The sequence below is a fragment of the Mycteria americana genome, chromosome 5, assembly GCF_035582795.1.
Source record: "Mycteria americana isolate JAX WOST 10 ecotype Jacksonville Zoo and Gardens chromosome 5, USCA_MyAme_1.0, whole genome shotgun sequence".
Lineage (NCBI taxonomy): Eukaryota > Metazoa > Chordata > Aves > Ciconiiformes > Ciconiidae > Mycteria > Mycteria americana.
In genome coordinates, this window is record NC_134369.1 from 66980031 (window position 1) to 66994476 (window position 14446).

Here is a 14446-nt window from a genome sequence, read left to right on the forward strand (position 1 = left end):
TAGCATGAGGTGTCCTGCTTTTCAAGTGATCCAAAAAGTCCCTTCCCCAGCTCTCTTTCTCCAGCATAGCCCATTCCATAGTCTCCCCTATACTGGAAAACTCCAGCTGTTAAGAAGTTGCCTCATTCTCCTTCCATTGCCTCTGTTAGACTCGCCTCCCCCAGTACGCATGAAGTAAAGGACAGCTCACTAAGATCAAGCACCGAAACGACCGAGACTCTCGGTCAGTCGGTAACGCAGATAATTCTCCCTTTCCCCAGTACCCACACCAGTTCACGTTTGTCTCCTGCATCTGTCATGTGAGTTTTGAACTAAGGATTTTGAGACAGGAGCTCCAAATTTTTCTTACGTTTGAACAAGAACTCAATGCTACTGTGGTCCCCAAGGAAATTATGCTACTGCAGTTTAAATGTGCTTTTATTTTTAAATGGACAATACAAAAGCATACAGTATTATTGTCCATATTTCTTTTTATAAATTTATGTCTTCTGAAGGCACCCTATCTTCATTTTGCATACACCTGAGATACAAAAGGCAGTTACACTAATCTGTAGGATCCTTTTTTCCATTGACTTACATGAAAGTTGTAAGATATGCCTTACAACTTACAACAAAGGTAAAACATATGCCTATAAACACTGCTTTTATAATTCAAAGTTGCATGCCTTTTAATGTCATCATAAAGAGATTAAGTGTCACTAGTTGACAAAGACAGAAAATAAACCACTGCATTATTTACTACCAACAGTTTAGGAATTACTTTTGTCAAATTTCACTAGATTTAAAAGTCATACTACCACTGCAAATTCACGTTGCTAAGTCTGCAGATCTGTGCAAAAACACTCTAATTAGCACACATCTTGCGAGAGGTACCACAAATGATAGAGGAAAGCTATCCACAAGCTGATATTGCCTGGGAGATAACGAACCAGATTCAAAGCAAGCAAAGACATACCCAAAGGAGCACGTTTTCAGTCCTTCACCTGATGTGCTACCCACAATAGCCAAAAACCTGCTTAGTTTGTGCAGAAATATGCAAGCAACAATACTATTAAGACTGATGTTGGAAGTATGAATGCCTTGAAACACGAAAGAAGTTTAATAAGCTCTGATAAAGACAAAGTAAGCCATCAGAATTTCTGCTGTGATAACCTTCCTTTTTTCCAACTTAATAAAACTGCACGGCATCCCCATCCACCCCCACTCGCACCATCCTCTCCTCCTACCCCCTGCCACTGCCAGCAGAAGGAAGCACTAGAAGCTTGATTGTCAGAATCTTAAGTTTTACAAGAGCTAAGAATAGGATTATGTTCTCTCCTTTGGAGGCAAAATCATGCTACTAGATCACACAAATACTATTTCTATGTAATGAGAAACATTAATAAATCAACATAGTATTAACAGAGATCTTTTGGAAAACTAACTTACGGATATTATAGTAGTAAAAATTCCAGACATACAATAGTTCTATCTGTTTCTGTGAATATAAGCTTGTGTTCCTCAGAAGGGTAGCCTAAAATATCTGATAATATTTCCCATCTTGCAGATTTTTTCACATTCAATTTCCCTGTGACAACAGATGTTCCTGCTCTAGTCATGGATACCTTGGTCTGAGAAGCTTGAGGCTCCTGCCATACAGGTATATCCGGAAACAGCCATTACGAGAAGTCTGACCTTGAACAATACTGAAAAAATATTCTCGCTATATAACCTGATTGATTAAACATTTCTTACTGAACACAGGCCTCAAGTACCTTTTCTCTTGGTGGAAAACTAAGGGTGGAGGTGAAAAACCATCTGGATTCTCTTTGTCCTCTTTCTTGGACCACAGATTTCACTGACAAAGGTAAAACAAGCAATTATGCTGCCTTAGACAGATTCACCTTTATACCTCTGATTTTTCTTTGTTAGCTGTTCATTCAAGATCCCCTCACCTGCAGAAATTTCCTCCTACAATAGAAACTCAGGGGAGAATTACTGGAAGTAAGTGGTTTCCATCTGCCTAGATGCCTGCAGTTTTGTCACGGCTTCCTTTTCAACTGCACTCTAAGTTAAAAACCCCGTGCTTTGGCAACAATGCTGTGCACTTCAAGTCTTCAACCAAGAGATTAAAACAGACGCTAACCTCACCAGTTGCAATTTCAGCCCTTTCCCTTGTATTTTCTTTCTGAAAGCTTAATGCTCATGAAAATATTTCAGCCAGTTTCTAGATTTTTGCCTGGTTTTAGCACGCTTAGCAGCAGACTTCAACATACACAGTCAAAACTTCTCACAACCATTGAATTATTAATTACCGACTGAAACGCTGCTCAAATCAAGCTCATAGTGCTTCTGTTAAAAATTAATCCTGGAGTAAGACAATCAAGTGCTGCCTGCTGGAGCGCTGCCTGACTTTGGGATGGGCAAAACTCAAGGAAAAGTGCAATGTTGGTACCAACCGGTGCTGTCCGAGCAGCAGAGTCTCCTCTCCCTCTTACTAGGCATTTCCTTTCCAGAAAGGCTACTACTGTAGATAGATATTTAAACTGTACAGCACAACAGTTTGCTATTTTTAACTGCTGTTTAAAACTAAGCTGTAACCAATCTGAGTAAAACACAGCCATTTAAATAGGAAGATTAACTACCAGTTTCAAAGAGTGTTTCTTTAATGGATCAAATTAATAAGGAAAAGGTCTTTCACAAATTAGGTTTAATTACCAAGTGAAGTCAGAGTTGCCTCAACATGGGATGCCATCAAATAAAAAACAAAAAAGAAAAAAAAATCCTTTACTGTTGCAACTACTCTAAGCTTTGTTACTTAGAGTTGCATAAAGTAAATGAAAAAAACCACACAATCAGCATGTGTAGCTGCCCACAAATTTCTGTGTAGTCAATTAAAGGATGTTGAATTCCTGTAAAGAAAATATATTTCTTAAGTGAGCTCTCTCTCAACTGGGGGAAAAAAGGGAGCTCAAGGAAGAGGACTTTAAACACCAAGATGTGAACTGCTACCAAATCCAGCTTAAATAAATCATATCATTTAAGAGATTTTCAGAACTGCCCATGTGTAACACTCATGGTCGTCACAACAGAAATACCATTCTGTAGAGATAACAAGAACTTGAGCTCCATTTAAATCAAACCCTAAACTTAAGAGCTGTATTGGAACCTTCTGCTATAAGTCTTGCACAAAAGAAAAACACCTGAAGACTCAGAATAAAATCTCAGCTGAAGAGTGGATTATACGTGCAATGAAAATATCAGAAATGCCGGTGCTAGACAGGAAATTGCATGCATTTTCAGGTATGATGTTTCCTGCACAATTTCAGTGCCAGACATTCATTTCCATTTTGTATTTCTGCCATCAGAATACAGAAGCAGAGAGCAATCCAAAGCAGGTTATGCATGTAAAAGCAGGTTTTCCTGTATGTTGCTTTACTGCTGTTATTTAGTTTCTAGCCTTTCTCCCATTCTAACTTATTGTTTCTCTAATCAGGTAGATTTTGCCCTATAGGTGTTTTCAGTTCCCATGTAAAATAGCTATTGTGCATGTATTAATTAACCCAGGCTCATCTTTCTGGATCCAGGTTTTGAGAACATTCTAAAATAATAAGCATCTTCTGATAGCAATTCACATTTTTCTCTAGAACTGTTTTCTACAATCGAGTGGCTTTGTATTTATCGTGGTATCTATTCTTAAACAGTTTCACAGAAGTATACCGTGTGGAAACAATATAATCTAAATGAATAATGTGCCTCAAATCTGATAACATCTCATTCTTGAACTAGTTTTCAGTTCTGCCATTAATTCCCATCATTTGCCAGCACAAGATTCACACTCGATACTTCAATGTTAGATACAACCTCTCTTCAGACTGTAAAACTAGTATGGGAAATACCTGGTGTAGAAATGGAGTCACAAAGACCATATCCACTATAACACAGCTTCAATTTTTCTTCATTACACAAAAAAAGCTGCAGCTATTACAGTACAATAATACATTAACAGTGTATGTCATCATGATGGTATTGGAACTTAGAAAGTAGACCTCTAAGTGGCCTTGTATTTAGCTTTTAAGGTTGAACTCATTCCTGCGGTTGGTACAAAACTTGGTCATCTTTTCATGGCTAGCCTGAACCAGATAATTCTGCCAGCACAGCTGTATGGGACAGAGGTGCAACTCCCAGTTTGCAGCCATACCCCAGCGGAACACCCTAACGCTGATATCACTACAGCAGCAGAACTAGCTGTCTTCATGGGGACTGTCTGAAGAGCTCAACCCTAGGCACATCCATGCCGACCGCTCTCACCTACAGCACACCAAGAAAATACTGACCAGACACAAGCTTACTTAAAAGGCGCAGACGGCCAAAGAGTGTGTTATGACAGAGTTCTACTCTTTTGACTGTGCTGAATATGCAGCCATTCGTTTTTCTTCACTGTTTGTTAGATCTTTATTTTGTCCAGAGCTTCTAGCCACAATACTTAAATTATTCTTCCATGGAAAGAAGTCCCAGGCAAGCCCAGCGCTTAGCACAGAGAAACTCAAACAGTGTAACTCAACTTCCCTGAAGACAATTTCATCTGAAAAATGGGTTTATAATGTAAAAGAACACTGCTCAAATCCAGCTATTTAAATATATGGTGAGCTAATGACGCAAGGATTCTTCCAAAGAAAAACAAAAACAAAACAACTCCCCAACTCCCCCCCCCCCCCCCAAAAGCCCCTCATCTTCCACCTGGCATAGATAGAGAACATGCCTGCTAGCTCCCTTATCCCCTTAAAAATACTTTTCAATTGAAGTTAATCAACTTCAACTAGGAGCAACAGAGCTGTAGTGTTAACACTACCAAGCCTCAAGACAGAGCCACACGAACACTGCCCAGTCGCAGGCAGCCCCGAAAGCCCCATTCCCTCTTGCCTCCCAGCCCAGCAGTAACACACTTGCTGGCCTGACCAGCAGGCCAGACTGCTCCTCGCTCAGCAGGCAAACAATAAAACAGGTTACAAGTAGGGGTAACTGGGTCCACTACAGTCGGTCTTGCGAGGGAGCCCAAATCTTTGCTGTTTAAAGATGAGAAAACCCAGGCGATGGGGTGGGGAGGAAAGGGGCCAGAGGACCGGCTTCATCTCGTGTGCTGGCTTACGGGGCTACTCGTTTCTGGTATCCAAACACTCCTCCCAATGGTGGGGGGAAAAGGCATTTCAGACTGCGCTCTCAAACATTTATTGCAAAGTCTGAATTTTCAGTTGAATAAGCAGGCTTTCCAGGAACTGTAATATATTTGCAAATTCACCATAAATTTTACTTTTTCCAAATTGGTTAGGAGAGGTGCTCCTTCCTTCTATAGCTGCATCACAGAATTAGTGCAATCTCTCAGCTACCAGTTCACAATGAACTCGGGGTTACAGCTTTGCCTCTTCTTGCTTTGACATGATTTTCTTTTTAAGCTTTATTGCTTTTGCCATTACAGCCCATTTTATTTACCAGTTCTCCTTATTTTATAGTCTGTGTAGAGACTTCTTGTGAGGAAAATACCAAACAAACAAAAAAACCAACACCAGAATCTCATGTGTAATCACAAGCATGTGATTTTTCTAGAAGAAAGTCTTGCTCATTATGAATTAATGAACATCACAGCCCAGTAATCCAACTCAGGAAAAGAAATCAGAAATTCCTTACATACAGCGAGAAAGACTAGCAGAGATTTCACTGCAGAAACTAGCATAATATCCAAGCAGAGACAACACCTCTGTATGTAAACTACTAGAATTCATTCCTTTGTCTATTACCTTCTAACATAGCAATTTAAACCATTTTCTTTACATGAGGGTAGTTACAGGCATTTACCATAACTCTACTACCACCAAAAAAACCCTAACTGACAAAACCCTAACAAATTAAGAGAGCAAGCAGGCAGTTCAGACTGAATTAGCTACAGCAGCACAAATGTTCCGAGTGAACGCTGAAACGCATTGCCATTTGCAAAATTATCGAGGGAAGAGGCAGCAAGAAGAGAATCCACTGAGCTACACGTTAACTTAAAGTAAAGTCTTACTATCAAGACCATGAAGTCTATATAAACAGCCATTTTACAGACAGGTAAATTATGGCACATAGGAGCCGGCAGCAGAGCCTGAAACTCCTGAAGCCAGCACAGGACCATGCTGCTAAGATTATCCATCACCTGGATTTGGCCTTGAACCGACCTGAAACCCCAACTACCCCCCACTTAGAAAGTGCGAGTAAGAAAGTAAAAACTTCCAAAACTAGTATTTCTAATTCAGAACGTGGTAAAGTGATTCTGCTGTGTCTTACTACACAATGTAACCCACTGATGTTTTACCTTTGCATAGTAATTTACTGTTTTAAAATAGCCACACGGCATACAATGGTTGTTTGTAAGGAATTTCTAATTTTTTTCAACTGGGTTATTCAGCTTTTTCCTAGAATACAGCTTTTTTTTTTTTTTCTTCTTTTAATTAACTGTGCTCTGCCCTTCAGGATGAAAGGTACATGGTAGTTAAATTGTGTTTATTATTACAGAAAAACCACAGTTATTCAAGAGAGATCTCTGTACATTGGGCTTGACAGAACTAGCCACTAAGTGCTCCCTTCCCTTCAGCCCTCCTGCTTTTGCTTCTACCAAGCTCACAAAAAAGATGCAAAGCATATCCCCGAGATATCTGTCAGGCTCTCAGTTAACAATATTTTAGCTACGAACTGGTCCATCTTCAGACAGATGCAGACTCTTGATAAAGTAACTAATTTTAGTCTAAATCATGGCTTTAAAATATATCATTTATTTTATGTCATTGCATTCAGGTTTTCCAGACTGGTGGCTGGACATTCTCCCTCACTGCTTCCATCCAAGTTCTCATCTCTTCACCTCACATTCCTCAACTGCTTTCAGTTAACAGGGTATTTTGTGATCAAAGGTTTTAAGAACTAAAAAAAAAAAAACCAGAACAGAAGTGAGAGATATAAAATTTTATTTTTCTGTATGAATAAAGAACAAACAGATCCTCTAAGCAGTCAAGAAAAACGCTTACAGCAATAGCTAGGACAAAAAGCCTGCTCAACACATCAGCTGAACATTCAGTAGATGCAATAAGGCACATGGAAAAAGTCCTTTCTGAAGGACTGAGCACCAAATACTCCCATCCCCAGCTAAACCATGTAGAGCTTCTCATTTCTTTAGCTTAGCTAGTAGAGGGTGCAGCCTTTATATTTGATATGGATCACTTCAAATCTTCTATTCCTTGGAGCATATTCCCATCTCTTCCAATGGATGTGAGCAGGGGGCAAACGTAAGGAGGTAAGCCTCTAGTAACTCTCTTTCTAGCATTAACAGCCCATTTACTATTCTCACTTGTGAGCAGCATGAAATGACTTCACAAAAATGGGAGCCTTGGCCTCAAATTCTTTTGCTTCTTGAAATGCAAGAATTTTCATAAAGTAACACCAATCTGGTTTTGGTTTAGGATTGACAGTGAAACGACTCATTCTGGTAAACAAAATGGGTCATCTTTTTCAGGTAACACTTCCAGGATTATTACAAGTTGAAAAGGTTATTTAATAAGTTACTTGGTAAAACTTTCCACTATTGTAAATATAATATCATGGTTCAGTGCTTCTGATTGTTTCCTCAATTCTTCACTTGAACTTCAGGCTCTATTTTAAAAGTAGTGAGTTACAAGATCTGTTGTAACATTTTGAGGAAAAATGCTGCGCAAGCATTCATTCACACCACACCAAATTAAACAGAAGCTGCGCAGTGTCTCTCCTAACACACACAAAGTTTATTACGTATTGGATATCTTTATGGAACGACTAATGGATCATCTTGAAGTACCAGTTCTTCAGTGCCAGCAGAGCCATTTCAAATGTCTTGGTACTAAAATATCTCAACATTTTTAAAGGCTACATTTTTGTACAAGTCCCAGTATTATCAGGCTTCAACAGAAAGAAGTGACAGATTATGCATATGATGAAACTCCTCTTTATCAATGCACTTACTCTGAGATCTTGGACCAAACCCCCCAGGCTGGTATGAACAGGCGTAGCTTCAACAAACCTGTGCTAATTTACATCAACTGAGGCTATGGCTCCACATCAAAGAACCCTAAAGTGTTCGTCACCTACATAAGCTGTATTTAAAAAAAATATATATGCTGGCATGTATTCACTTGGTTTCATGTTCATGTTTCTAATAATTTCAGAACTTAATTTTCATAGACACTTTTATTCTAAGCTAAATAGCAGAGATCTCAGTAGAGGAAAGCCTTAATAGCCTTCATATCCAATGGTAATTTGGAAACCTGTATCTTTCCTGAATTTTCAGTCATTAGTTAAAGTAAGAAGGCTCACCTTCTCTCCTGGGTCATTTTTGTAGTTCCCAATGTCATAAAACCCCCAAGTGTCTCCCATTTCGGAGCAGTACTCAGTGGAAAACTCAGATTCTCCTGCCTGCTCTTCTGCCTGCTATAATACAAAGGAGGTTTCTCAAGAAAGGCTCAAAATGCTCAATCTTACTCTAATTCAAAAGAGAAAGGGCTGTTATAACATGAAAAGATAATTAAGGTCCAAGTTCTTTCCATGTTTCCACCTAGTACCTAGGTGGTTTTTTTGAGGCATGTAAACACCTGCCTATATAACTGTGTACGTGAAGATAAAAGCAGCATTTGAGCTGATGACTTGTGATCTGGAACATTCCTTCCTTTTGGACATCAGCTAGCTAGAAACGGGTTACTGCGCCTTCTTGCTAAGGTTCTTTTGAGATTTGTTTTTGTTTTGAAGCTGTTTTTTTTTTATAAAAGAACACATATTGTAATTGGATCAATATTTGCATCTCCTTGAAAGAGCAGTATCATCAGGAAAATCTAGATATTCTCATATACCACCACTGAACTTCCCCCCTGGGTTTACTTAACAATGCATACTCTACAATTATACAAGAATTATTTTGTTGGCATATCATAACACCAAGCTCTTCAAGAATAAATTGAGATCATACTGCCAAATTCTCCTCTGCAGTAAAAAAAAATGAATACTCAAAAATCAGCGGTTTCTGTCAATGTCCTCTTTTAATACCAAAAATCTCACAGAAACCTACTTGAAATCCAGCCTTCTAAATTAAGTGCAATACTACTATTGAACAACATGAACACACTCAAGAATCCATTGCGTTATGTAGGCTCAGCAAGAGTCTTCAAGGCTTCCAGATCAGAAGCACAGCAAAGTGAACATGCGCACTCTTAAGAAGGGTTTGGGTTTACACTGCAACACTGCTGACATTTGCTAGTGTTATTAATATTTATCAACTATTTTTTTCCACTTCACCATTAGCAATCAGAGTCCTGGAAACAGCCTTATAAACTCCACGCATTATAGTTCAAGGATAGGGAGGAACAAAGGTCTACGGTTGCTTTCACAATGTGCAGAGGAGGAAGCAAGCACCTGTAAGTAAATGCATGCTGTTACATTGCTGACTGAAGTCTTACATGATAGCAGGATGGTCTTCTCTGGCCTCTCTTCTAGTGGCAGTAGAAACACAGCATGCAACTGTGCTTCTCAGCTTCTCGAGGCTTACAAAGGACGTACTTTAGCATGATCTTAGCCTAAGCTAAATAAGACATTTCTGAGAAGAGAGAAACCAACCAGAAAATGGGGATGGCAATTAAATGAGGAAATAAGATGGACTATCCACTTCACACCTCCACCTTTAAACCAATAGTTGACTTAATTACCAGACTTAAGTTGCTGATAACAGTATGCAGCTACATTTGTTCCCCCTCCCCCCCAAATTGTCCAGAATGTGCCTTCAGAGATGCTGGATAGGAAAAGCATTGATACAGAAAGCAGAGTTGCTAAAAAAGCTTGAAAGCACTTGAAATAAAAACTTCTTACCATCCCATCACCCTGTTACAGACCACCTGACAACCCGGACCATCTGATCACACCTACACTAGACCTTTCTGCTAAGCGTGGACTGGTTGTTGGTATTTCAGGCATGCCAACCAAGAGACCCTCACTGCAGACTGGAGACACTATGTTCTAAAAGGGCAAAGCAAGTATGACTGTAAACAAAACCCAGAAAACCCTCCTGCTGCTTCCATTAACATACTGCCAAATACTCAGACCTTCACTGATAAAAGGAAACCAAAGCACCAACAGGGCAAAATTGTGGAAAATGTCTGCAGTAGACAAACCCTTCACAGCTATTCTTCCCTGATTTTCAGTGCTTTGATAACGAGAAGGAAGGGCAGTAACACTACACTGTTGCCTTCATCTTTAGTGGGCACTGGAAAGCAACTTCTGATCACTTTTATTGAAGGCATTCAAAACTGTTACACATTTGAGGAAATGGCGAAGAACAGACAACACAGGCACTACCACCAGGTAAGCCCTATGGCAAGGCAAGCAATCCAGAAAAATCCAGAAAGCAGTAAAAACACCATTGTGTAAGCCAGAAACCACTCTGCCCTCCCCGTACCTGCGGAGGAACTCCACAATAGATTTACTGAAAGATTTCTCCTCTTCTTACAACACGTAGAGAGGTACAGTTAGAGTATATACAAAAGGTTTTTGTATTCGCTTTTGACTCTAGTAATGGTGGCTCAGTTCCACCAGAGTTGAAAGAAATTAACAGACAAAAAGCAGTGGCACTTGCAATCCTAGAGACCTCACACAGGTTTAAGGAAAACCAGCAGTAGCCACTGCCCCTCATAGCCAGCGGCACAGGACCCAGGCTTCTCTAACAGATTTTGGAGCTGGACCTCAGTGGCAGAGATCCAGCAGCAAAACCCCGGTCTTTCAAATCATCCTCTTAGACACTAGACGTTAAGTTTCAAGTCCCAGGTCTGAGAAACTGAAAAGCTGAAGTTTTTCTGCAAGACACTCAAGTCAGGATGTTAAATTCAACTGTTTTATACAATCTTAAGACTCAGACTGAGCACTCAAGAAATCACTTTTTTAAATCCTTCCGCTTCTCATTTTTGTTTAGCACCCATACCATTAAAAATATATATATATTTTATGTTAAAGTAAGGACTTAAAACAATCCAAGATTCATTTTTCTAGTGTATCTACCAGCTGCAAGCCACTACCAAAGGAACCAGTAACCCTAAATGGCTCATTTACTTAAGATGGTACAAGAATTACTCTGCTAATAGTGAAGCATCACACCACAGACCTGGGGAGAAACTTCATAGCATCAGCCATCTGTGCACTAGAGTCTCTTAGAAGAATATTGAGAAAAATCAGCATACTTCTCAGCAAAAGCCTTAAATCTGAATCAAATCAAAGTCAATAAGCAAACAAAGCTCCCAACAACGCTGTTTTACCCACTCTATGCACTGAGATAAACTCGCTCCTTGTAGCGCATGAGGAAAAACCCAGGAGCACCTGAAAATGATACAACTACTGAAGAAGAGCTAAAACCCAAATAACTCAATACCTCATCGTGTTGCCGATACTTGGTTTCTTATGGAATCTTGACCCCTGTATGTATATGAGAAGCTCAGGACTACATCAAACAATGGATTCAACAAACCAGTAAATGAATGCACACTTCTAGTTACTGTTATGACTAAATTTCACTTATGTAAGACTAAGACGCACAATTGGTCAAATTCCGCAATTTCTGCATCTCGCAGCACATAATTAAGCAAACAACAAGCTTCACTTTAACTATCAAGAGCTAAACACTGTCCAAATACAAGCACAGGGAGGGACAAGGAATAAAAGGATCTTAACACATGCCAGAATTGAGGTGCACTATATATACACAATCAGCCAAAGTTTTATCATTGAAGAACAGAACTGGATGGTCTTCTCCCTTAAAGGTATTCTGAACATGGACACCATCAAACCTAAACCCTTCTAAAACAACCCAGGTTCTTGAGAAACACTTGAGATTTTCAATAAGTTCTCTGGTGAGCTCATATCCTTCCTTTTTTGCTTAGCCATCTTTGCTCAACTGCGCATTCACAGCCCCCAGGATGAGCATACCACAGATACAGCTTTATGTTTTCAATTAAAATGTACCCTACAACAGAAGTAATCTGAATATTCCTTACTGTTTTATCAGAAACATTCCCAACTTTGAACTTGGTCTACAGGAAACATAACACAACAATTTATCTTTCTTAAGCCCTGCCTTTTAGGAAGGAAGGATAAGCTTTGCATACTGATTCTTACATTCTGAAGAAAGCAGATTACATCCAGGATAAGGAAATTGCAAAAAAAGTACCCAAGTGGGACAGAATGGTAAGTAAAAAAAATAACAAAGGGGGGGGGGAAGGACGGACACGGGACGGACGACACGACACACACACCACACCACACAAAACCAAAACAAAAAACCAGCAACAGAGAATAAGTCAAGTCTCAAACTCCCTTTCTAGACCTGCCACTAAATTAGGGCAGCAGAGAAAAGCACAGAATAATCATTTCTCTTGCAACATTTTCTCCCAGGCTTCTCAATAGCCATTAGGTTTGAGTAGAAAAAACAAAGGTTACAGAATCGGTGCCACCCCCAGGTGCCCCACTGTACAGATTTCATTAGACTAAAAGCTGCTTCTCCCCCACCCCCCCGCTTGCACCGCCGCATCAACTCCAAATTATCACCGAGATGACACTGTCCTAGAGGTGAAGCGCTCCCTGTTCACCAGCCCAGCACAAAGCTCACCATCCATTTTAAAAGCCAGCCAGTCTCCTTTCCAACACAACTTATACGCTTTAATACTTACTACGTTTAACCTACTCAGATGACCCTTTGATGCAAAAGCAGAGAAAATCCATCTTAGAAAAAAAAAAAAGGTATCCATATCAATATAAACAAACGGCGCCTTCTGCAGATGGTGATTACGGCAATTAATCCCTCCACAAAGCGCGCCGGTGGAGCACCAACGCAGAAATCTGGTCACCCAAATACTCAAACTCCCCAACTTCACCATGTAACAAAGGCTTTTAAGGCTTTTATTTCCTCCTCCTAATTTGAGCTAACAATCCTTGGTGAATTATTCATACTCAACTCACATTGTCCAGCCGCCAACCCCCCCCCCCCCCCCCCCCGGTTTTGGGTTTGGGTTTTTTTAAGCTTAATATTTCCAGATTCCAAACCGGCCCTTTTCTGCACACAACCTGAACACCACAGGCTCGGTGTGCTAATAAAGCACAATCAATTCCTACCCCCTCATTTTCAGACGCAAAGGCAGCCCCCGGGGCGCTCCCCGGCACTGCTGCAGCTCGGCCGAAGCCAGGCGCTTCCCCCCGGCTCCCCTCACGACCTCCACGAACGCCCCTCGGCCCCGCCGCCAGCCCCTCGCCCGGCCCGGCTGTCTCGCTTTCGGCGCGCAGGCCGCCCGGGCGCGACGGCTGATGGCGCGGGGAGCGGGGCCCACGCATGCCCCACGGCCGCGCGGGGAGAAAACACGCCAGGCGCTCCCACCCGCAGACCCGAGCGCCACGCCAGGCCGGGCCGGCGGGACAGCTCCCGCCGCGGGAGAGGCGCCGCACCACACGGAGCCCCCCCGGCTGCGGGGCCCCGGCCCACTCCCCCCGCCGACAAAATGGCGACGTGGACGGTAGGGAGGAGGAGGAGGAGGAATGAAAGAGCGAAGCGCTCCGCGGGCTGGGGGAGCGCGGGGCGGGAAGGGGGGGACGGAGGACGGGGAGGGGGCGGCGGTAACAAAGCGGGGGGCGGCGGAGCGCCCGGGGGACGGCGCGGTGCCCGGGGGGGAGGGGGGGGGGGGGCGGGAAAGCGGCCCCCGGGCCGGGCGAGCGGGGGGCGGGCAGCGCGCTGCCGGCGCGGGCCGAGCCCCGGCACGGCGGGCGGGCAGCTCGGGAGGCCGCGGCGTCAGCCGGCGGTACCTCTTCTTGTCGGTGACGCCGCCGGGGCTCTCCATGGCGGCGGGCTGGCTTCTCCTCCCGCCGGCTCCCTGGATGCGAGGCGGGCCGCTCCAATGGCCGCCACGGGGCGCGGGGAGATGGCGGCGCGGCCGGGAAGGGGCCGGGTCTGGGGCCGCGTGGGCTCAGAGCATCGGGGCAGGCTGCGGGGAGGTGCGGGCGGCGAAGAGCGCAGCGGCGGCGGTGGGCGGCGCGGGGCTGGGCGCGGAGAAGGAGGCGGCAGCGGGGGCGGGCGCGGCCGGCCCGGGCCCCGCGCTGCGCCAGTGAGGAGCGGCGGCGCGGCCCGGCCCCTCGGCCGGCGGGGTCAGCTGAGCGCTCAGCTGGGAGGGGGCCGGCGCCTCACGTGTGGCGCTGTGTGCGGGGCGGGACCGCCGCCACCCTGCCCCGGCGGGCTCCGGCACCGCACGGCCCCGGGCCGAGCGCCCCCCGCATCCCGGTGCGCGGCCGGCAGCGGGGGGCTCGCCCCAGCCGCGGTCCCCTGGTTTCACGCCGAGCAACGAGGTGCGGAGCGTTAGAAAATCGCCAAAAATCAGCCCGCCGCCCCCGGAGCCCG

The 14446-nt window shown here is 43.4% G+C and overlaps 1 protein-coding gene and 1 long non-coding RNA gene across 2 annotated transcripts in view; one reads left to right on the top strand and one right to left on the bottom strand.

The window, feature by feature from the left end:
* Positions 1–14156, bottom strand: part of HIF1A (hypoxia inducible factor 1 subunit alpha) — a 29990-nt gene extending 15834 nt beyond the window's left edge. Inside the window, exon 1 of the mRNA XM_075503787.1 lies at positions 13858–14156. Coding sequence (XP_075359902.1) covers positions 13858–13892 — 35 coding nt within the window. The 5' untranslated portion in view covers positions 13893–14156. The remainder of the gene's footprint in view (positions 1–13857) is intronic.
* On the top strand, positions 1320–9563 carry LOC142410735 (uncharacterized). Its single transcript, XR_012776024.1, has 3 exons — positions 1320–1639; positions 1744–1846; positions 9331–9563. It is a non-coding gene; the product is annotated as an uncharacterized LOC142410735 (long non-coding RNA).
* Positions 14157–14446: the final 290 nt, after the last annotated feature.